Genomic DNA, 24,637 nt, shown 5'->3' with positions numbered 1-24,637 from the left:
AATATCTCTTTTAGATAAGAGGAAACTAAGGCTCAAAGAGCTTAAATTAATTAAGATCATACAGAAGAGCTAGAATTCAAACCTATGTGTAGAACATGACATACTACATCTAAAATCTAAGGAAGAGAACAGCTGATGTAACAGACAAAAAAAAAAAAGATCAATGTAAACATTAATTATTTAGAGAGACTCTCCTTCATGGCTTTCTCATGCTCCATCATGCTTTGCTGGGGGTGCAAAGCCCTGACCACTCCTTACCTGGGCCATTTCTCAGACATGTGTTTACAGAAAACAAACTTGAGGGATAAGGTAATGCCTCCCTTTGGAACAAACAGCAGACTTTCTATAAAAGGAGTGGATCCCCCAATTTCAGAGTTCCTCTCCTTTATTTTCATTTTCAGCCTCTTAGTAATTGTTCCTTGAATTTAATAAGCACTGAGGATGTGCTTGATGGGAAACATCAAGGACAAAGAGTAAGTTTTTTTTAGATGCTTATTTATTCATTTATTGAGAGAACGAGGGGCAGAGAGAGGGAGAGAGAATATCACAGAGCCTGATGTGGGGCTCAATCTCATGAACTGTGAGATCATGGCATGAACCAAAATCAAGAGTTAGTTGCTTAACTGACTGGGCCGCCCAGGCGCCCCCAAAGAGTAAGTTTTTAAAAGAATAGGTATGAGAAATGAAGGAGTATTATTTCTAATTGTGAGTTTTGATTATTCTGAAAACAAAACAAAACTAAGCAATTAACTTCAATAGAAATAACAACTATTTCTTAGTGTCTACTTTTGTCTGGTAAGTTCTTAATTCTTTATGTTTTACCCCTTGCAACAATGCTTTGTTGTAGGTAGGTAATATTATTATGGTCATTTTACAAATGAGGAAACTGAGGCCTGGATTAAGTGGCTTGCCCAAGGTTTCAGAGCTGGTAAGTGGTGGAGCCAGGATCTGAATGCAGCCTCTCGGCCCTCAATCACCTCATTAGGATGCTTACTACTATCGCTTTTTTGTTTGTTTTGTTTTGGTAGTAAATGGGAGCTTTTATAATGAATTGCTGTTTGGCATTCAGTTTTCATCAAAAAACATAGACTGAAAAAGAATCTGCAAAGAAAAAGGCTCAGTATGTGCTTCTGATATATACACAATACAACCTGAGGAAGATTCTGTCATTGCAAAAGGAGTGCACATGATTGGACAAATATCATTTATAATACATTATGTTAGGACTATTTGTACCTCATAGTTCTTATGAAAGTGGCTTTCTCTTGGCAAGGGTCAACGCTACAAATGTTTTTCCAAGTCCCAGTGTATGAAACCTAAGTCAAAACAGATATTCAGATAAACGTTTTAAAGGAACCCAAGAAGGAAATTGACTAAGGTGACTATCCTAGTTTTTTTTTTTTTGTTTTTTTGTTTTTTTTGTTTTTTTTTGAGAGACAGAGACCTCTGTCTGAGACCTCTGCATGAGAGGGGCAGAGAGAGGGGCGGGGGGTGGGGGGAGACACAAACCAAAGCAGGCTCCAGGCTCCGAGCTATCAGCACAGAGCCCCAGGCGGGGCTCGAACCCACAAACTGTGAGATCATGACCTGAGGTGAAGTTGGACGCTTAACAGACTGAGCCACCCAGGCGCCCCTATCCTAGTTTTTTGTTGCTCAGCGTCTGAGGCTGGTAATTCCCCTGAGTCAATCTCTCAATTATGCTTTCTACAAAATTTTTTTTTCCCTCTTGGCACTGAGGTTCTTCCTCTTTTCCAGGAGTTTTCCCTGTGGATAATGGGGGCTTTCCACACATTTAAAATTAGGTAGCTGATGATGGGCATGCAAGAACCGGGAGAAGGACAACTTAGGGAAGCCAACCAAGTGAGAAAGAAATGCTAGGGTTAAAATGAAAACCAAACCAAAGCAAACCCCAAGCTGGCTCGGCAACAAAATGTATATAATCCAAGCCGACTGTTTCTTGCATTTTATCTCATCCACTCCAGGAGCTGCGTCCTAGGGTAACTAGGCAACGACATTGCCATGGTAACCAGTGAAGCTCAGAGGGCCCTATAGCTTTGGGCTGCAGCAACCCTTAGGTGCGCGGAACTGGCTGGGTGGAAGCTGTGAGGGTGTCAGAGTCTCGCGAGAGCTGCGTGCGGTCTCGGGCAGGCGTCTTCGCAGTTGCTCTTAGGGAGGCAGCGGGCCGTTCCGCCTCAGATGGCTGCTAAGCAAGGACTGCCCACCTTGGCCCTGCGGGTCCTGGAAGAAGCGTTGGGCATGGGCTTGACGGCTGCTCGGGCCACCGCGGAGGCGGTGGCCGCCGAGGGCGCCTACTACCTGGAGCGTATCCTTAAGTGTAGGCGCGGCCTCCAGGCGCTGCCCTTGGTAACGGGTTGGGGACGAGGGCGCGGGCTTCCCACTGGGGGCGCCCTCTGAGGCTTGTGGCTACCAAGCCGGCCGAGACGCCATTTGGACCTCATGGTGGCGTCTCCCGCACCGTGTTCCCCTGATAGCTACCCACTAAATTTTTCCCCTTTTCCGAGTGTTAGGCTGCTGCATTCCTGTTGGAAGAACCTTCAGGAATCTGGTACTTAGTCACCACTTTGCAAACTTTGGATGGAAGTTTTATGTTAAGGTGGTACAACAGATTGATCTAACCCCCCTTTCGCTTAGTGATTTTCCTAAATAAGCCCTAAACCTGCAGAATACCGTGGGAACCAATTCAGTAGGGAAAGTTAGGAGACCGGGAAAGACTTCGGCCTTTGCGTTTTAAGGAACTGAAGCTCAGAATATTCAACCTGTGATTCTGTAGATGGTTCAGTTGACCAAAGCTTAAATGATTTGTTGTGGTAGCGTCAACTTCCTTGGTAGTTGCAATTTTGGCTACTTAATAATAATTATTACATTTTTTTTTTAAAGCAACTAAATGATGACCTGGTGAGCTGAAAAGGCTCAGAGGTGTTAGGAAGAAACCAGGCAGTGATGAGCAATTATCAATGGAAATACTAGAAAAATGGAATAGCCATATGTGAATAATTAGGTTCACTATTTCTTGGTAAGGCCTTTGAGCTCACCTCCGCTGGGCATGTAGAGTAATTGTACTGGAGAGAGAAGGAGAGTTCGTGAGAAAAAGGTGCCTTTTTTAAGGCAGGTAGGAGAGAGAGGGTTATCTGTTTTATTCTTAAAGATATCAAGGAAACTCCAAAATCTGCTTTATTATTTCTTTGTCCAACTTTGAATCCCCCGGCTTTAATTCAAGACTTCAGAGATTTGGCAATGATTGGTTTTGTGGGCTTTGGCAAACTGGTTCACCTGTCCTGACTCAGGCTCTGTACACACCGGTGCTTCAGGGAGCTTTGAAGAACTTCGTTGAAAAGATCAAAGAGAATATGTGGTATTTTCTTCAATGCAAACATGATCATTATAGGAATATATGCTTCAATAGTTCAAAATCAATTTAAAGGAAATATGTAGGTGCCTTAGTGTCTTAAATGAGGCATTGTACTATTTTCAGAGCTCTAAATAGCTACTTTTCCCAGTAAAATTCCTTTTTAAATTCGAAAATGAGCCAACAATTCTTACAGAACTTAACTGCATCAAGTATAAAGTTTTTCAGTGTCTCTGGTAGTGAATGGTAACCAGCATCTTATTTTTGTTTACATTAAGATGATTTCTGTAACACATGGTTTGTGAACATGAGGCAATCACGATGGGTTAACTTTTTTGTAGATATCCCTGTGGAATAAATGGTGGACTCCCATATAGTACAGCTTTTCGGTTTACTTAATTTTCCAGGCGATCACTGGGTTACAACTGCAAACGTATAGCAGTTTGCAAAAAAACCTGCCTGACAAAGATTTCTCCAAATAATCACATTTGTAAATATAAGCAACTCTAACTTTTTAGGATTTTATTATCCGGTTTATAAATTATCTTGCCTTTTTGCTTTTCTTCCATCTCCCTTTAGTTGACTACTATTTTGGATTTCAACCAAAGGGTAGTCCAGGGATAGCAGAACTACACAGATAGCTAGTTTTCCTACATTCATTGTTTAGGTGGGAAGTTCAGTCATAATTGAGGCTTTAACTCTTAGTTAAAATGAAGTTTGAGGATTACTTTTGAATGCCAATTATCCTTGTATCCCTGGGCTCTCTTAACATGCATAATTAAGAGTTGACTGTATAATGTTATTTGACATTGTTTCTTAAGGCAATTATGATAGTTGCTGAAGTGAGACTTTCTTGGGTTTAAAGTCTTTAGCTCTCAGGTAATTTAATTGAGCTATTGCAGTGGGTAAATAAAAGTTATAATATGCACAAATGAATCAGAAATCTGATGTTCTCTACTTTGCACATATACTTAATCACTTCTACTGCATTTGGTCTTGGGCTTCGCTTATTTATGACTGAACAGATGCTCCTTAGAATACTAGACAACAAGATATCAATATTAAATCTTTAAAAGAGGTTGACTGTAATTCTTCAGGAAGTCACCCTTTTCTTTGCTGTTAAACATTCAACCATAAAGAACATGTACAAATTATTAGGGCCCAAACCGAAAACAGCCAGGATCCACCATGAGGGGAATGGCTTCATTAAGTAAAGTCCCTGTTTTCTTTGTAAGTTTAGAGAATGTATGCAGGAAAAATAATTCTTACCCCTGCAACACCTCTTCTTTGTAACCTACTACCTGTAAAGGCAGGTGTTATCTGTTTCTCTTCTGAAGCAATTCACAATATCATTGCTTTTATGTTTTAAACTTCTGCACAAGATACAAACATACATGTCATTGTTCCTTTCTTAGCTATATCCAGAGCTTTGAAGAAATCTGTTTATGAAAGCACATGAATCCTCTGGAGAAGTCCTCATTAGAAAGATACTTGCAACACTGTAAAACATAAGACCAGATTTTAACTATGTGCTTTGTAAAGGGTCGAGTGTATGTAAAGAAAGCTGATTGTTCTCTTATGAATGAATTCTCTATTAGAAATCAGGACAGCTTGGGTAAGGTTTTCCATATGGAGTAGGAACTACATTTAATGTATGGCTAGGGACATATGGGAATGCCCAGTCCAGTTGGGAGATGCAAGCTGGAATGAATTGTACTAAGAAAGCTAGTGTTTAATTGATTTTGTTGCTACATGTCAAAAGAAATGTTCAAGGAAGAATAATGGAATACATGGACTCTAGGAAAGTGGAGCCCCCAAGGTATTGTCTTTGATATCTCCCTCCTTTTGCACTGATTCTCTGCTCCTCTAGCTGGATTTTGATTATTTTATCTTTCAACGCATTCCAATGCTAAGAATTTGGCTTCTTAGATCATGGAGATAAGTTTGCTGACCACTGAAGAGGTTTGCTCTGGCCCCACCAGCAATTTCTGAGAGTTGAATGAGTTTAAACCAGTCTTTTGAAGCTGATCAACTCTGGATTCAGTCCCAAAGTCAACTATTTCTGAAGGTGCAAAATTAAAGATTCCACTAAACTAGTCAACTGAAATATGGCGAACACACTTAGACACCTCATCTAAGATGCATGCTTGTTTTCTTAAATTATATCCCTAGACAATCGTTCATTGTAATAGTAATGTTCACTGATAACTTTAATTAAAATTGCATTTTTATCATTTAACAGTCTTTTTATTCATTATTTTTAACATTTGGTGATTTTTCCCATCTCTTATGTTACTTCTCTGGAATCTTTGTAGTATTGAGTGAGCAGATATTTGTAAAATCCTTAATAATCGTTAGGTACTCAAGTCATCTATTTCTTATTGGGAAAATTAATTTGTCCATGGCATCTTAGTTGCACCCTACATATATTCAAATACAAGGATAGACAGTCTGAATGTAGAATCTAGACCAAAAGGCATGTTACTAAACCTGGAGTGCTGAATTTTACAAGCATGAAAGTCATAGGCTATTTGGAAAGAAAGAAAGAATTTGTTGTGTGTCCTCTAGTCTGGGCAAACTTTAATGTGCATATGAATCAAAGATACGGATCTTTAAATGAAGACTAATTCAGTAAGTTCTAGTGAGGGCTGAAATTCTGCATTGCTAATAAGCTCCCAGGTGTTGCTGGTGCTGCTGGTCTAAAGAATATAATTGGAATAATAAGGCTGTAAACAAATTTCTTAACTCCTAGCCATCATATTTTCAGATAGAGGTATATCTATATTTTTAGTTATAGAGCCCGTATCTTTGGATCTCCTGGCATAAAGTTGGAAAAACTTAAACCACCACCCGCTATGAGAACAGTGAGCCTTATATTTTGAAAAGAAAGTTATTTTCCACCTTCTGAGGCAGAAGATGTGCAATGGTGTCTGGGGCAGGGGTAGCCAATACATTTCCACTCTTGCCGTGTCTGTTGAATTGGTAGTGGCTCCCTGCTATGTGGTGTTAATAAGATTCTGAGACCTCCTGAAGACTTGGTGGGAAAGACTGCAGAAAACAAATAACAGTGGAGAAAGTGGTAGCCAGTGGTAGCCAGTTATCTGCCATCTTCGGTGTCTATTATTCAGTTAAGTTATATTATTCAAACTGGCATTCCTAAGAAAGGGAACCATGGCTGTGATGTTTGCCATTTACAGTACTTTTATTTCAATTTGGTAAGTAAAATGTTGGTCATGAAGGATCCAGGCTAGATTTTAGATTGCCTTTATGTACATTGGCTCTGCAGTGACGGCAAAGATTACAAAGCAGTTTCTGTCTATAGTAGCTTTGGGAAATCATGTAAAATATAATTAACTGTGTGTTTCATTCCAGTTCCTTGTAAAGATGCTGCTGCTGGCAGTGACGCACCTCCAGTGCAGCACTGGGAAGAGACGAGCGTGTGAGGAGCACTTTGTATGGTGTTCACATCTAAAAATCATTTATAGTTTTCTGGCTGTGGTTCATTTGTAGAGCCTTGTTTGTGACCCCATCATATCAACTGTCACCTCAAGCTCGACTCCATTATGCCAGCTGAAATGCTTCTCTGAGGCTTCTTGCGGTTGTGTCTTCTGTAGTACTGTGATGGATTTAGGGTTTCCTGACAGTTTCTGCGTATATTGTCCTATTTTCTGATAGGATCTACAAGGCCGAGATCTGGTACAGATTCCGCCAGTGCAGAAACTGCCAGTCAGTTCACCCATGGTGACCAAGTACCATCAGGGAACTGATACATAATATGCAAATTATATGCAAATCACAAGTATTACTAACTTTCAGAGCAAGGGGAGATGTGGAGTGGGACCCTTAGTCTGGGTGTAGGCTCTGATTCTGGGATACGGAATGTGGCCTAGAAACGGGTGGTGCTAAGGCTGTGGCTGCAGGTCAGAGAGGAAGTGGAATCACTGACTTTACCCTGGGCAAGAGGAGACTAGAACACTAGGCACAATATTAGATGTCAACTTAGCATTAAGCAGGCAGAAAGGCAATAGCTAGACCTAAAGAGAATAGACAGGAGGGAAAAATGAATTTCGAAAAATGGAGTTCAACAATGTTCTTTGAAGGAATACCAGACAGATAATAAGAAGAGGGTTTTTCTTGGCATTAAGAAACTGATTTTGAGCCAGAATTCTGGTTTATTCTGCAATGGAAAAAAAATCACTTTGCCTGAGAACTGTGACCAGCTTAATTGTATGGACATTTCCTGCAGAATAGGGTCACCTTAGAGATTAAATTACACATGAGAAAGTTGTCCAGTAAAAGTAGAATGAGAGTAGAGGGTTTTTATCATTCAGGCAATTCTTGGTCAATTGCTTATTCCTATTCTGGCAACATTGCTTCTAAAGCAGTCTTTCCAACCTTTTTTTACACATGGTATTCCATCAGATCCTGCTTCACTCAGTCTTTCTGGCTGTCCCGATGGCCAAGGGAATCAATATCGGTACAATCCACAGTGTTCTCTTTATGAGAAAGGGAGAGAGTAATTTCTCTCGGGCTTCACAACCAGAAATTGCTGTACATCTGCTGAGAAACTCATCTCTTTTTGTTGGATGGTTACGGAATTCGTATCTGATTACATTCCCCTCTTTACCCAGACTGCTGGGAAGCTTTGGGTCAAATCTGTGGCTTATGTTTGACAGAGTTCATGAGACTTTATGGCATGTACTGTATCCTTACCTTTATCTTATTTCTGTTCTTTCTCTTTGAATTTCCATACTTACTTTATTTTTATATTTTGTACTATATGCATATTTGTAAACTGCCACACAATCATTTGGGAATTCATTTGTGCATTTGTCCATGTGTTGCTAGCCAGCTCAGCCAGACAGATGCATACCAACGCACATGCCAAAGTACATTTATTTCTTCGGTAGCACCTCAACATCACATTTCAACTCAGTTGCTCTTGGGAAGATTTTATGTAAGGATCATTTTTGTGGATACTGAAAATACCAGTCAAGGAAAATAGTGGTTCCTATTTTGGATGTTTATCCTCTTCCTGACCTTTTGTCTCATTAATCTCTTGCCCTTGACTAATTTAATCTTTGGGTTGGTATGTTTGCCCTCTTTTATACTTCTCTTTCCTTTAGGGTCTTCAAATTGAGCTATTTAAGTGGTTTGATTTAGCTGTTGATGATATAACACTAGAAAGTTTGGAAAGTAACTACCTAGGATTTTGGTAAAAATTGCACATTCTTGTTGTGTCACTGTAGACACAATATGATAATGTAGAAAATTCCTGATATTTTTATTCAAGAAATTTGTTTTTGTCACTTATAGGTATATGATTTTTGGAAGATTTCTTAATCTCCTTGATTAAGTTTCTTTTATTTTTTTATGTAGAAATGATTATATATGTGTTATTCAATGTCAGAGGATTGTTGTGAGAATAAATATGATAATGATCCATATGACAAAACTTTTAAGCTTTATGAAATGGTAGTTATTTTTCCACTTACTGTTTTGATTTTGGGGAAACTATATTATTAGGGTTCAAAAGCTGTTGCCTCATATATTTTCTGGGTAGCAGTATGGCAGGTGTTGTTTGATATTTCCAAAGCTTTGAGGACAAATCTTTTTTTTCTCTCTGTGTATTGCTATGTTTAACAACCTATGCTTTGATGTTTCTTCCTTACATTAATCTTACCAGTTGGCTAATTTACAATTTTAAAGTCTATCTAAATGATTTTAGAATATTTACTTCTTTGTGAAATTTATTATGGTATGAGCAGTGACGAATAGCTTTTCTAGAGACTTAAAGACAAGTGACTTCTTACAAAATCAAGTTTTAGTATACTTTTCCATAGAAAGGAGATTGATTTCCTGTAGCTGAACTTCTGGAAATTTTATTGAAACAAGTGAAAATGTATCAGAAAAATCTAAACTTAGAAAGGAAGAAGATTTAGAATAAATTTTATTAATCCATTCATTTTAAAGCCTGGGGGAACTAGGCCATGAGAGACTTATGAGACTTCTCCACAGGTACTCTTCTCTTTCTAGAACAAGGAAAATAATAACAAATACTTGCATAGCATATACTATAAGCTAGGCACCATTCTAAGTGATTTACATGCATTAACTCTTAATACTCTTGAAACTCCTCAATTCATCTGTGGTAGCCAGCTTCCATAGTGATTCCCACATCCTGATACTCATGCTCTTATTTAGCTCCCTTAGGCACTGAATAGGGTTGACCTATGTAACCAATGATGTGACTTCTGAGGCTTGGTCATAAAAGACATTGTGGCTTCCACTTTGTTTTCTTATATTGCTCATTCTGGGGGTAGCTAGCCGCTATGTCTTGAGAATGCTAAAGATGCCTGTGGAGAGACCCACATGGGGAGGAATTGAAACCTTTAGCCAACAATGTTAGAGCCATCTTTGAAATGGATCCTGTTGCCTCCACCGAGCCTTCAGAGGACTGCAGCCCTAGCTGCTATCTTCACTGAGGTCTCATGAGAGACCCCAAATCAAAATCCATAAGCTAAGCCACTACTGAATTCTTGAACACAGAAACTATGAGGTAATGGATGCTTATTGTTAAGCCTAAGGTTTGGGGAGTTTGTTAAGCAATAATAATAAAAAGTACAGATTTTGGCACCTGAAAGTGGGATTCTAACATAAGAAATCCTTTAAAGTATTAGAGTGGCTCTGGAACTGAAATAGGACAGATGTTAGAATTTCTTTAAGTAGGATGTTAGTGAAAACTAAATACTTTGATCAGACTGTTAGTGGAAGCCTGGTGGTCTCTTAAGAAGGCTGCTGGCAAGGGACTAGAGAGTGAGGCAAGTGCTATTGGAAACTGTTCCATGGTAGTAGATTAACTAACATAGGTAGGTCCTTCACTCCTGGTGCCCAGTATGGGTAAATTTGCCATATGAAGTTCATATGGGTAAATTACCCAGTATGGGTATTATAGGATAAGCTGCAGGGTTGCATCTTTTTTTTTTTTTTCTGTAGTAGTTTAATCTACCATGTTAGTTTTTAATTAGTTATTAGTTATTTTACTTACTTATTTAATTAGTTAAATTAAGTAGTTATTTTTGAGCCAAAATTACTTTTAACCATATTATTGGGAGATAAACTTGTTTGACAATGAACTACTACTGGCCTTTTGATGGTATCTGGTTCCTAAGAATTGTTTGTAACTGAAATAGGCTTAAGTGTCTTTCCAGTTGGATAAACAGTGAAGAGTTACTGCTTATGATGGAACTGAGTAACAAAGCTGCATAACCCATCTTTTAGAGGTTTAGAATTGCGTGGAAGATAATTGGCAAACACTTCCAAGTGTTTACATAGCACAGAAGATGAATATGGAATAACAAGAGAGGTTTAAGTATAGCATAGTGAAACCTGTACTTCTGGGGCTGATCACCAACTGTGTTAGGTCCTACCTGTGTAACCTTGTGCTTGTGAGTCCTAATCTGTAAAGTGGAGATGATTATAGCTTGCAGGTAGGATGAGAATGAGGGACAGTGTCTGCTTCTCTTAAATACAAAAAAAAAAAAAAAAAATACTATATAAGTGATATCAGTTCTTATTACAAACAGCATGAGTTGTTATATACATTTTTAGCTAACTCTTGGAAGATAATTTCTCATAACCAGCAGCAAAACAAAAGCTTGGCTAATCTCGTCTTTGATTTTTGTAACCATTACTATACGTTAAAGTGTTTAATTTCATACATTTTGAATGAACTTGGCATAATCCCATCTGTACATGTGGAGAGAAATGTAAACCCACCAACCAACAAAATGTTAATGGTATATGTTTTGATTTCTTTCAAAATTAAGCATTATCTTGAAGTTTTCATTTATAATTAAAGTAACTTATGATTTTTGAAAGTCTTACAGCAATGCTGTTAGAATTTTTTACTAGTCATTTCCATTGATATTTTAATGCTTATTTCTTGATACTTTATGGACCATTGAATTATGATTACTGTATACTTTACTTTGCTTTAATTAGGCTGCCTTTCCTGTGAATGAAATTTAATTTTAAAATTGAAATATATAATAAATAAGAAGATATTTAAGTAATTTTTATTATGAAAACATTGAAATCTGTTTTTTACTTATATATGGATATTGGTGTGCTTTTCGGAAATTCGTAATACTTTAAGAAGTCACAATGCACTGTGAATGACTCTGGAGCTCTGAGAGTTTAAATTAGTTTGAGATAAATTAAAAAATTGACTGTCATAGTTTTCATGTCCATAAGTTTTCTTTTCTCTTTCTAATCTATACTATCTTATTATATATACCATGTACATTTTTGTAAGCCTTACAATCAAGTTGGAACTCATTAGATAGTAAATAGATGTATGGGAATGTAGTTTTTTATAGGTTTGGGTTCTATAGAGCAATGCTTTAAAATAATAATAAAAATATTTTGTTTTAAGATATCTATATTTGTAGGTTATATGGGGAAGAGAGATTTTAAAGAGTTTATATTACATTTACCAACTCGGTGAGATAAATGGATCTAATACTGAATTTTAATGTCAAATCAATTTTAAACGAATCATTTTATCCCATATATCTTGAGATTGAAACTTGACATGATTTCAGAGGTCACCGTAACTGAGGCATCTGAAGATGATTATGAATATGAAGAGGTAATTTTTTCATTTTAAGTATTTACTTGTAAATTCATTGTCATTCTTATGAAATATTCATTTTATTTTATTTTATTTTATTTTATTTTATTTTATTTTATTTTATTTTATTTTATTTTATTTTATTTTTTGTTTTCCTTAAGAGATGTTAGTTTTTCAACTGAATTTAGCTAATATGAGCTAGTTAAGAGTGAAGTGTGAAAATTCTGTTTAAAAGTTTAGATTGGTTAATCCATCTGGCTCTTTTGGTTTCCTGTTAATTGTGCTTCAAAGTTAACTCCTTATCCCCTGCCTTGTGGATCCTTACTACAGTTTGCCTGTCCAGCAGGCATTCCTTCCCAAACATCCATTCTGCTCTTGGATGGGTTTTCCAGATTCCCACTACTGGCTGTAGGTCAGATCCCCTGCTTCCTTTCAGCTTACTCTAATTCTGTGTGTAATGTAGTTCCTGCCTCAAATTTTTCCTTTCATTCACTGTTTGGATAGGACCTATCGTTCCTTCTGAGATGTGGCACCTAGAGTCATTCCTAAAGGATAGGCACTGCAAGTGAAACTGTGAAAGCAAGCCTGGCAATTTGTGGCCTGAGCAAGTAAAAGGACAAACAGTAGATAACTTTTTATTATACTAGTAAAATAGAGATAAAATGAATATGTGCCATATGAAATTACTGAAGGAGTTAATGTAAGATACATAAAACTCATCAGCATGTAAGAAGCACACAGTGAATGTTAACCATCATTATTATCATAGTTAGAGTCTGTTGCATTTTTCCAAGAGCATAACATTCAGGCAGTGAGCTTCATTTTATTTTGTTTTGTTTTTTTTAATAAACTAGAGATTTGCAGTTACTTGTAGTTATGAAAAAGAAATGGTCTTACATTTTTTCTCAGCAGAGTTGTTAGACTATATTTGTCATTATAGATAAGAGCAGATGCCCATAAACTGATCTCGAGTTTATCAGAAGTGACATTGATGATGTTTACAAGGAAGTCAGAAAGCTTCCTGCTTGGTTATCCATTTGTCACAGAACTTCAGAATTACATGGCATCTTACATAAGGTGTCTATTTTTGTGATCCTTTATTTTATGAGGAAAAATTATTTCTGAAATGAAGTAAGTTACTTTTATATTCCTGCTTACTCTTTCTATACTCTTTCTCTGATTTAGATACCAGATGACAATTTTAGCATTCCAGAAGGTGAAGAAGATCTGGCAAAAGCAATTCAGATGGTCCAAGAACAGGCTACAGATACTCAGATTTTGGTGAGAATTTTGAACACAACCTATAGTTTGTGTAGTTTGAACACAGCCTGTAGCTTAGCAGTGAGACTTTTATGTGAAATTTGGAAAGTCATTTAAACTTTAAGTACTTTACTTAGTAAATACAGTCCTATCCCTTGCTGTGCCTTTTTCTCTTGTGATTTTATCATCACACCGTAACTTTAAGTAAGTAGTCATATTTCTTCTTTTTTGGATTGTCATTTTCCGCATCATGGTTACTCTTACATAACTTGATGACAAATGACACCTTCCCTCAGAACTCTGCCTGTTTAATCTCACCAGATATTAAAACAAGGATTTTAAATTCTAATGTACAGAATTTGGTATTGGATACAGATACTAAAATGTATTTTTGCAAAATTCTGTGGGTTTTTTTCATGGAAATATTTATCTGATAGGGATGCTTAATATGTTACAACTTTTTTTCTTATGAGCTATTTTACTAAAGAATGTGGTAGGGGAATTTTTTTAAGTTATTTATTTTGAGAGAGAGTGGGGGGAGAGAGAGGGAGGGAGGGAGGGAGAGAGAGAGAGAGAGAGAGAGAGAGAGAGATGTGAATGGGGGGAGGGGCAGAGAGAGAGGGAGACTGTTGTGGAGCTGCATCTCATAAACTGTGAGATCATGACCTGAGCCAAAGTAAAGAGTCAAACACTTAACCAACTGAGCCACCCAGGTGCTCTGGGGATATGTTGTTTTTATTCAACTAGTCTTTCATTCCTTGAGATAGGGAAGTATCTCATTCAAATTTAATACCTAGCACCTCTCATGGTGCCTGGCATGTGGGAGACATTCAGCAAATATATATTGACTGAATATTATATGTAAAGTTAAAAGAAACATTTATGATCACATTATAGCTTAGAACATGTGTGTGTATGCATGTGTGTATAATATGTTGATAGGATTGTAAGTCTCCATGTATAAGAAACATGGCATTTTAAGGTGGTTGGATTTCTGCTTTGGCTGTTTCAAAGTATATGTATCAGATGTATTCAGGAAGAAATAGAAAGAAAATACTATTCGAGAAGGGCAGGAGTCTACTAGACCATACATACAAATGTACATACAAACATGAGCTCACAGACATCTTTAGAAACTAGATTAGGTACAGTCTCTCTGTCCTTTTCCTCCTATGTTCCCAATTCCTTCAGCTATCCTCCATCTCATTCTAAATATCATTTTCAAATTTATTGACCAAAAATGCCAAGGTGGCATTTATTATTGTAAAATGAATGTCTACTTCCAACAGTGTTATACCCTTACCCAGTAGTTATATATAAATTTCCACCGTAATGCAAAGACTTGAAGACAGGGATGCTGTATTCTGCTGCTTTGACATCTTCCATGTGTGATGTAGGGTCCTGCATATAATCAACACTGTTATATAATATCTTTTAAAATGACCTTAGGAAAGATATTACAAATTATTCTGCTTGAGCTTTAAAAAAATTCATTTTAAAACCCTATTCATTTGTCAGGAAATTTCTGTAGCCCGCCAAATTTGCTTCAACTGATCACTGTTTGAAGGTTGTAGCAACTAGTAATTAAGATCAGCAGTAAGTTATGTATAGCTCTTTTGAAAAGCACTTTTTAGGGGCACCTGGGTGGCTCAGTTGGTTAAGTGCCTGACTCTTGACTTCAGCTCAGGTCATGATCTCGTGGGTCATGGGATTGAGCCCTACATCGGGCTCTGTGCTGACAATGATGAGCCTGCCTGGGATTCTCTCTCTCTCCCTCTGTCTCTGTCCCTCCCCTGCTTGCATGCACTCTCTTTCTCTTTCTCTCTCAAAATAAATAAATAAACTTAAAAAAATTTAAAAAAAGAAAAGAAATTTTTAGGGAAACAGAGATTCTTTCCTCACTGCATTTCTATGTAACTATTACTAGGTATGTAACATTTACCTGGTATGTAATCAAGACCAGGTTAAGAAGGACAATGAATAAGGAAAGTCTACTTCTGGGTTTCTATATATTAAAATAGATCTGTCTGTCTAAATGATTGGCAGTTAGATTAATAAGTTCTTGCCAATGAAAAGAAAATGAATGCACTCTGGGGGCAACCATACTGTTGATATTTTTAAGAATTTACCCATTATTTGTCTTATTTTATACATGGGCTTATGTGACATAATAGTTTTTATGGCTGTTCTAATTTCATATCTCACTTGCTGAAATATCTCCACTTTTCTAGTTTAGGGGTCTGCAAACATGTTCTCTGGGATCATATAGTAAATATTTTAGATTTTGAGGGCCGTAAGATCTCTGTTGCAATTCACCTCTGTCATGTGTATGAAAGCATCCATAGACAATATGTAAAAAATGAGCATGGCTGTGTTCTAATACATTTGGCTCTCCCGCCCTTCAGTCCCCTGCTTTTTTTCTCCCAGGCACTTAGTGCCATCTGCCATATTATATATTTTTAATTTAGTTTTTCATTTTCTGTCTTCATCTACTTGACCATTAGGTATGAACACTGAGTCTTATCTAGTTTCATTACTGCTTTATTCTTAGTGATTAAAATAGTCCCTGGAGCATAACACTTAAAAAAAAATTAGATGAAAAAATGAACAAGTGAATGAATAAATTAACAGCCTTTCAGTACCAGTAATCAAAGCTTATTGAAAGGGGTGCCTAGGTGGCTCAGTCAGTTGAGCATCTGACTCTTGATTTTTGCTCTGGTCACAATCCCAGGGTTGTAGGATCCAGCCCCATGTCAGGCTCCCTGTTGAATGTAGAGCCTGGTTGGGATTTTCTCTCTCCCTCTCTCTCTGCCCCTCTCCTGCTAGCACCTGTGGGCATGTCCTCTCTCACTCTCTCTCTCTCTCAAAATAAACAGGGGTGCTTGGGTGGCTCAGTCAGTTAATTGTCTGACTTTGGCTCAGGTCATGGTCTCATGGTGTGTAGGTTTCAGCCTCGTGTTGGGCTCTGTGCTGACAGCCCTGAACCTGGAGTCTACTTTGGATTCTGTCTCCCTCTCTCTCTGCCCCTTCCGCACTCATGCTCTGTTTCTCTCTCTCTCTCTCTCTCTTTCTCTCAAAAGTAAATAAACATTTAAAAAAAGAAAATAAATAAACTTAACAAAAGCTTAGTGATGATTTTATATTTTCAAAATAAATAATTGTACATTTAAATTTCAGGAGCAGAAAACAGTTCTTCCTTCAAAGCAACCAGTACCTGAAGTAATAGAAGACTTTCTCTGCAATTTCCTAATCAAAATGGGAATGACCAGAACTCTTGATTGTTTTCAGTCTGAATGGTAAACAATTATGTGGATAAATAGTTCTCTAGAAATGCTAACACATCCACTTTTAAGTGTCTTAAAGGACTTGAAGTTGCTCAGCTTATGCAAAATGGTTGAAATGGATGGAAACTTTTCCCAGCCTCACCAACGAAACCATTAGACTTACACACACACACACACACACACACACACACACACACACACATTCACACACATTCACATAATTAGGGTATTAATTTAAAAGAGATTTTTATTAAACATCTTTCTTATATTTGGGTGATTTTCAAAAATCAAGAAAATGGAGTATTTCCTGGGGTTGTACAAAACAAGGTCTTTTATTAAATAGTTTTCTAGTATGTTCTGTATAATTATTAAGGGTATTATTTTCTGCATTAAGATATCCTACCAAGAGTACTACTTTGCTTGTTTTCCTTATAGTATGATGGCCTGCCTTTCTCTACTCACACAACTGATTGATTCTTTTTATATAAATATTTCTTCATTTGGAAATAAGCAGAATTATATTTTCACATGATGTCTAAATGCAGATTTTCTTGTTATAATTGACAATTTTAATAACTTATTGGGTATGAAAATCATCAGGCATGCTGTCTTTATTCCTTTGCTACAGCAGTAATGTCACCAGACATGTGTTCAGAGTCCTAACATTCCTTAATGCAATATTATTATATTATTAAATAATTGGATATAAAAATATGTTTGAACTTTAAAAGCCATTGCATATCATGGAAAGGGAATACTATGATAAATAAAGATGTTTATAGTGTTTGGGGGCTAAATCCTAATTTTAAATAAATATATGGGGCAATTTGTAATTTCTACTAATCCAACTGTGATACAGTTTTTATTTGCTGCTTTTTTTGGTTCTGATCTATGGAGATCAGGTAGATAGAAGAAATTAGTTTTATTATTTTAAATTGCATATCTAAAGTTAATACATTTAATGAAAAGAACCATTTTTCGTTAATACAGTTAAAGAAACAGCAAGTTTGATGGTAGAAAAATAGTGTTCCTGTTAAATTTAGAAATTACATGAGTAATATTTATAAAAATGCCCCTATGAAAGAATTACAAATGTATTAGAAAATACATTTTTGTAAAAGTAGGTAGATGATTAATTTGTAGTACTAATGAAATGAAAAATTAATGTGGCTCAGTTCCTTTTTTTCTCCTAAGAATATGTGTTAGGACATAGTACTTGCACGTTTGTCTAGGCCAAAGTGTGAAATGATTCCCTTTGAGAAATCTGTAACCAAGTATACTCTTAACAGTTAAGTGCTTGTTGTGTCATATTATCATTTTAGATTTAGCCATTTGAATTGAGATGAAATTTTAGGAAACTACAATATAATTAGGACGTATAGAACCCCTGTGTAAGCGTGCCATTTAGTATAATACTACAATCTTAAAGTAAGATTCTTATAAAATATCTCTTTATTATATTGTTTAGTGATACTGTGGTTCAAATAATTGTGTCCTTATTCCTAGATGTCAGTTTGTAATGAGTTTACAAGCTGTTTGTGATAAGATTACAGTCTTGGATATTTTTTCTTCACATGAAACATTTTTTACTTTGATCAGAAACTTTTACCTATTCTGCAATAGTAGGACTATAAGAATACTAAGTATATTTTTTATCATTTTTATTATGGATAAAAATGTTTGTAGTATTCGTTGCTCTGAATTCATTTAATCTTACAAAAGTTGACAAAACAAGGTTCCCTCACTGTTAGTTTGTAACACAAAAAACCCTTAAAGTCACCAAAAAACCTGGGAGTAAAATTTGGCTTGTGGCCTTTTAATCCTCAAACAGTAATTGCAGTAAATTCTTTAAATCCAAGGTCAGCAAACAAATCTGGCCTGCCCCTGTTTTGTAAATAAAATTTTGTTGGCACATAGCCATGACCTTTCTTTTAGGTATTATGTATGGCTGCTTTCATGCTATGGCACAGTTTGTTAGTCACAGCACAGTGGAGAACACATGGCCCAGAAAGCTTTTTTTTTTTTTTTGCAAATTCTAAACTATTTTCTGGCTGTTCACACACAAAAAAAGATTGTGTATGTATGTGTGTGTAGTAGTGATTTTTTTATATGAAACTCAAAAAATGTTTGCACTGTGGGTTAGCAGTGGCTAATGGAATTTTTTCTTAGTTGGTAAGTATTTTCTGTAACTGTCCCTGAAAACATGGAGGAAAAATTCTCATTTGATGCTTGTTATTATCTAGGTTACTGTTTTCCTGTCTTTTATATCCTATGCCTTGGGTGCCATCGTGAAGGAAAACTAACTTTACTCTTATGACACTATTGATGTGTTTACTGAAATTCTGTCATACTATTTCTCATTTGTGACAGTGGGCCTTACACCATAGACAAATTGTATGAAAGTCTATGTACTTTCTCCCTGAAATACATGCACATTCTCCACTTCTATATAATTCAAAGTAGTTTATGGACTTAATGGTAAATGTGAAGACCATTGATGTAAGTTTACTGGTAGTAATTTTTTTGGCAGTTCTGTTGGCAATTTTATTTCCAGTTCCTAATAGTTATGTAACAATCTTTTTTCCCCATCTGAACACTTTTCAGTCTTGTTCTAAGTGTGAGTGAATAAAGAGGAAGAAATAAAAAGGCCAGGATATTTCTTTAACACATACACACATACACACACACACACACACACACACACACACACACATGCACACACACACATCTGAAACAAAAACAAAATATCTTATATAAAAATGCTTGTTTTACTGAGAAATATATTTCTAGAGTTTGTAGATTAAGATTCCTAGTGATCTTATAGTATTAGAATAGTATTAGTGAGTTTAAATCATCTTTGACATTTTTATATAGATTACAGAAATTTGTCATGATAAATTATTTTTGAATGTCCTAAGATATATATGATATAGTATGTGTTATGACGTATTATGCTTGATTTGTATTTATTTTACCACAGATTAATTTATTTACATAACATTTAATGTAGAAAAGGACTATATACCACTTTTTTTTCTTACTGAAATAATTTCTTTAGTAAGATTTTTTTCTGCGTTAAATAAAGCAAGTTGCTGAAAACCAATTTTATGGTCAGAAAAACTTCATGGGCTAATACTTCAATCAACCCTTATATCTTCTCTTTGGAGATAAGTATAAATCACATTCTAAATACATATGAAGTAGTGAATTTATGATTAAATTGTTATCTATTTTGTTGTTTTATAAATTGTGGCAAATACTACTTAATATTGATGCTTTTTTTTAAAGAAAATTTTAATGTTTATTTATTTTTGAGAGAGAGAGACAGCTGTCAGCACAGAGCCTGATACAGGGCTTGAACTCACAAGTCGTGAGATCATAACCTGAGATGAAGTCAGACACTTGACCGACTTAATATTGATTCTATTATCTTAACCCTTTGGGTATTCTTCAGGGCTTCTATTAATCTGTAATATATTAATAAAATTAAGATTTATAACATAAAAATGCTTACAATTAAACATTTTTAAACAAATGTTTAACTCATCTATATAGCAAGCTTTGTAGGTATTTCTTTGTTAATAACTTTATTACTGAAATGTTTTTCTGTGTTTATACTTTTTTATTTAGCTTTATTAATTGCTACATGTATACATATAATTAAAATTATAATTATTTAAAAATCTGTAAATGATTCTCTGATGTTCCTTATGTCACTGAGAAAATAGACATTCTATGACCTCTGCCTCCCTCTCTACTTACTAGCTTGCCACCTGTGTTCTCAGGCATTCTTCTCACCTGTCACAGAAGCTGAGCCATGCACACTGTCATCTAAGGCCAACCCTCCAGTTGTCCACTGGAGCCCAGATCCTCTTAGCTGCTCAAGGACATTGCTTCAGCAATTGTCCCCTCTGTTTTCTGTATTGTAAACTTTTTCCCTCTCTGCTGGATCATTCCCATAAGCATATAGATGTCCAATAATATTTTTTATATTTTTAAAAAAGTGGAAGACAAAAAACACCCTGAACTCCACATCCTTTTTATAGGATAATCTTGATTTCCTAGGCTCCACTTTACAGTATGTCTCCTTGAAAGAGTTTATTACCAGTTCCTCATGTCCTAGTCTTATACCTACTCTGGGTGCACTATTGTCTCCATGACTGTGCTGAAAGTTTTTTCAGTGCTGCACATTGCCAAATTCAGTGACTGATTCTTAGTACTCCTCTTTATTCAGTCTGTTTTCAGCATTTGTCACTGTTGTTCATTTCTTCCTTCTTGGAACACTTTATTCACTTGGTTTGAGAGCCACAGTGCTCTCATATTCACCCACTACTTCACTAGCCCTTGTCTGTCTTAGTCTCTAGTTGGTAGTCTTTCTTTCTCTTCCTAATCTTGAAACAGTCCAGGGACTTCTTTACTTCTCTGTTTATAGTCATGCCCTAGCTGGCCTTGTCCAGTCTTATGACTTTATTTTTTTAAATCTTCTGTATTTAGTTATTTATTTATTTATTTATTTATTTATTTATTTATTATTTTTTTATATGAAATTTATTGTGCAGTTGGTTTCCATATAACATCCAGTGCTCATCATCCCAACAGGTGCCCTCCTCAATGCCCATCACCCACTTTCCCCTCCCTCTCGCCCCCATCAACCCTCAGTTTATTCTCAGTTTTTAAGAGTCTCTTATGGTTTGGCTCCCTCCCTCTCAATGTCACTCCTCATTAGGGAAATGCAAATCAAAACCACACTGAGATATCACCTCACGTCATTCAGAGTGGCTAAAATGAACAAATCAGGAGGCTATAGATGCTGGAGAGGATGTGGAGAAACAGGAACCATCTTGCACTGTTGGTGGGAATGCAAACTGGTGCAGCCGCTCTGGAAAACAGTGTGGAGGTCCTCAAAAAATTAAAAATAGATCTCCCCTATGACCCAGCAATAGCACTGTTAGGAATTGCCCCAAGGGATACAGGAGTACTGATGCATAGGGGCACTTGTACCCCAGTGTTTATAGCAGCACTTTCAACAACAGTCTTGTAACTTTAAATAGTATCTCTTTACTGATGATTCCCACGTTTGAATTCCATGTCCTGACTTTTTCCCTGAACTCTTGACATTTATTCCCAGTATTTATCTTCACTTGCAATATATTCATATTGCATTTAATATGAATAAAAGCGGGGCGCCTGGGTGGCGCAGTCGGTTAAGCGTCCGACTTCAGCCAGGTCACGATCTCGCGGTCCGTGAGTTCGAGCCCCGCATCAGGCTCTGGGCTGATGGCTCAGAGCCTGGAGACTGTTTCCGATTCTGTGTCTCCCTCTCCCTCTGTCCCTCCCCCGTTCATGCTCTGTCTCTCTCTGTCCCAAAAATAAATAAATGTTGAAAAAAAATTAAAAAAAAAAAGAAAAAAAATATGAATAAAAGCAATTCTTTTATTTCTCCAATCACCCAATTCCTACTGCATTCATTCCCATCTTCATAAATGGATGTTTGTTGTTCCACCAGAAACCGTGGAGTCATCTTTGACCACTTTTTTAACCAATGCTTGGCAGCTGATTCATAAGAAAATTTTTTTTTGGCTTCACCAATAAGTTGGCCCCGATTTTACACCCTTTTCAGAAGGGACCTGTTTCTCATAATCTCTACTGCTACCAACTTTGTTCATGCCACCGTTGTTGCTCTTTTGAACTATTGCAACAGGCTCCAAACCAGCATCTCTGATTCTAGTCTTGCTCCTGTAGAGTTAGTTTCTTCAAAGAGATGCCAGACTAATCCTTTTAAACATAAATCTGATCGGTGTAACTTGTTTCTCAAAGCCTTCCAATGGCTTCAATCTGATTCAAGTAAAATCATATTTTTCTCTCTGGATCCCTGCTGTCCTCCTGACCCATTTTTCACCACTCTCTCCCTTGCTCTGGCTTTTTGCTTTTTAAGGTACATGTCAAGCATCTCATTTTCTCAGGGCTTTACATTTACTCTTCTGTCAGCCAATAATGCTCTTCCCCTTCATATCTACATGACTTAGTCCTTTATTTCTTTTAGTTCTCTGCTCAAATATCACTTTACCAATCATACTTTCTGTGTTCATCCTATGTAAAATAGCACAAACACCCCCATCAGTCTCTATCTTAGTCTCTCTATCTCTCTTATCCTGCTTTATTTTACTTCATGGAACATATCACTATGCACACTAGAACAGATGGGGGCTTGGACCATTTTGTTAATTTCACCAGTGTTAGTGAATTAGTGAATTAGTGCCTGGAACATATGAGATGTTTGGTTATATTTTATGTACTATGATGATATGAGTACCTAGCAACTAATTATTTGTTATTTTAAATATATATTGTAAATGTGGACATTTTAATTTATAAAATTAATGCCACAAATCAATTCTATAAATATCCCCTAGGAGAACTTTTTGAATTGTACATAAATTAAACCAATTTAGTAGAAAGCAACAACATAAAACCTTTTGTTTGATTTTATCCTAGGTATGAGTTAATACAGAAGGGACTAACTGAACTTAGAGATCTTGGGAATGTTCCAGATGTCTACACCCAGAATATGCTTTTAGAAAATGAGAACAAAAATTTGAAGAAAGACTTGAAACACTACAAACAGGCAGCTGAGTATGTTAATTTTTAAATGACTTTTTTTTTTCTTTTGGACCAAATAGAAGTAAAGAGCTGAATGAAGCTAACACGTGGTTAATGTACCAGAGCTTTAATTCTGAACTGAATTCTATTTAAATTCTAGTTAGAAAGAATGTGACAGGCTTCACTAGCAAGTTAATTGAACTGATGATCAGAACTCTCACAATTGCAACCCACTAGCAAGAGTTGAATGCAGGGAGTTGTATAGGAGATGTTAATTTATTATGTGGCATTTACTTTCTTATGTTTTTCATAGTCTTTTCATGGTTTGTGAAATCTTCCCCTATGAGGATAAGCTAATCTCTGAAATTATAGTAAATTTATAGAAGGCAGAGAGGAAGGAAGGAGATAGTGTATTTCTCGCTAGAGAAATTTTAGTATTTGAAAATTCCCCAAAGGAAACTGCTATTTTATAATCTCCTAGCGTGAATTTATGCATAGAGAAGAAACTTGACAGAAGCCAAATCTTTCTTTCTAAAATTATAGGAAGACATGCAGTTTTGGCGAACAAATTTAGATAAGCACTGTTATTCTGGCAAAGATACATATGTGAATGTGTTGACTAGGGATGAATCTACTCATCTAAGATGATATTAGATGGAAAATGCTTAGATATGAAGTAGAGAAAGTTCATGCTTTGTTCATTTTTTAATTAAACATAGTTTTCTCTGTTAAAGAATCATACTAAAACCATACATTAGATAAGTAGAACTACCATACAGGAACATAATATTTTAAAATCTTTGTAAAAAAGTTTAAAGAAACAAAACTTTGTATTGCAAAGTGAGGAAAAATTTTAAGATAAGCTACTTTTAAAAAGGTGGTGGTGAGGGGTGCCTGCGTTGCTCAGTTGGTTAAGCATATGACTCTTGGCTTAGGTCATGATCTCATGGTTTGTGAGTTCGAGCCCTGTGTCGTGTGTGGACCAGCTTGGGATTCTCTCCCTCTCCCTCTCTCTCTGCCCCTTCCCTGGTCATGTTCTTTCTTTCTTTCTCTCTCTCAAAGTAAATAAATAAATAAAATAAAAAAAAGGTCGTGGTGAATAAAAGAATAAAAGATAATTTGTATGATCATTTATTCACTTAGTATTTACACTCATAGAAAGTTGTTACACATTGTACAAATTTCATACTATCTATGGATATACTGTTTGATATTTTATGTTTTAGAGAGAAGTGTATGATGATCCATGGAATGATAAGTCACTGGAACCAGCATTCTCTCTATTCTTAGTTCATTTCTCAGAAGTGGTTTGCACTATTGGCCCTGCTGCTCACTGTGTTATTGTATAGACACCTAATGGACGCACTGGGAATTTGACACAGCAAATTTTTCAGAGTGATGCTTGGCATACTGTTTCAGTTCCTGATCTCCTTTGAATTATTGTTTGAGTTTGCTAATGTTCCTTTGAATAGATAGAATCTCTTTGTTCAA

General features: G+C 36.2%; 1 protein-coding gene across 2 annotated transcripts in view; it reads left to right on the top strand.

The window, feature by feature from the left end:
• Window positions 1-2,143: 2,143 nt before the first annotated feature.
• The window catches only part of SPAG16 (sperm associated antigen 16), a 1,004,778-nt gene continuing 982,284 nt past the window's right edge, over window positions 2,144-24,637 (top strand). For both annotated transcript variants that reach the window (XM_047872137.1, XM_047872136.1), the window contains exons 1-5: window positions 2,144-2,323; window positions 11,974-12,020; window positions 13,188-13,283; window positions 16,440-16,558; window positions 23,042-23,179. In XM_047872137.1, coding sequence (XP_047728093.1) covers window positions 2,197-2,323; window positions 11,974-12,020; window positions 13,188-13,283; window positions 16,440-16,558; window positions 23,042-23,179 — 527 coding nt within the window. In that variant the 5' untranslated portion in view covers window positions 2,144-2,196. The remainder of the gene's footprint in view (window positions 2,324-11,973; window positions 12,021-13,187; window positions 13,284-16,439; window positions 16,559-23,041; window positions 23,180-24,637) is intronic.

The sequence above is a fragment of the Prionailurus viverrinus genome, chromosome C1 (genome assembly GCF_022837055.1).
Source record: "Prionailurus viverrinus isolate Anna chromosome C1, UM_Priviv_1.0, whole genome shotgun sequence".
Classification (NCBI taxonomy): Eukaryota; Metazoa; Chordata; class Mammalia; order Carnivora; family Felidae; genus Prionailurus; species Prionailurus viverrinus.
This window is presented reverse-complemented; position numbering and strand designations above follow the sequence as displayed.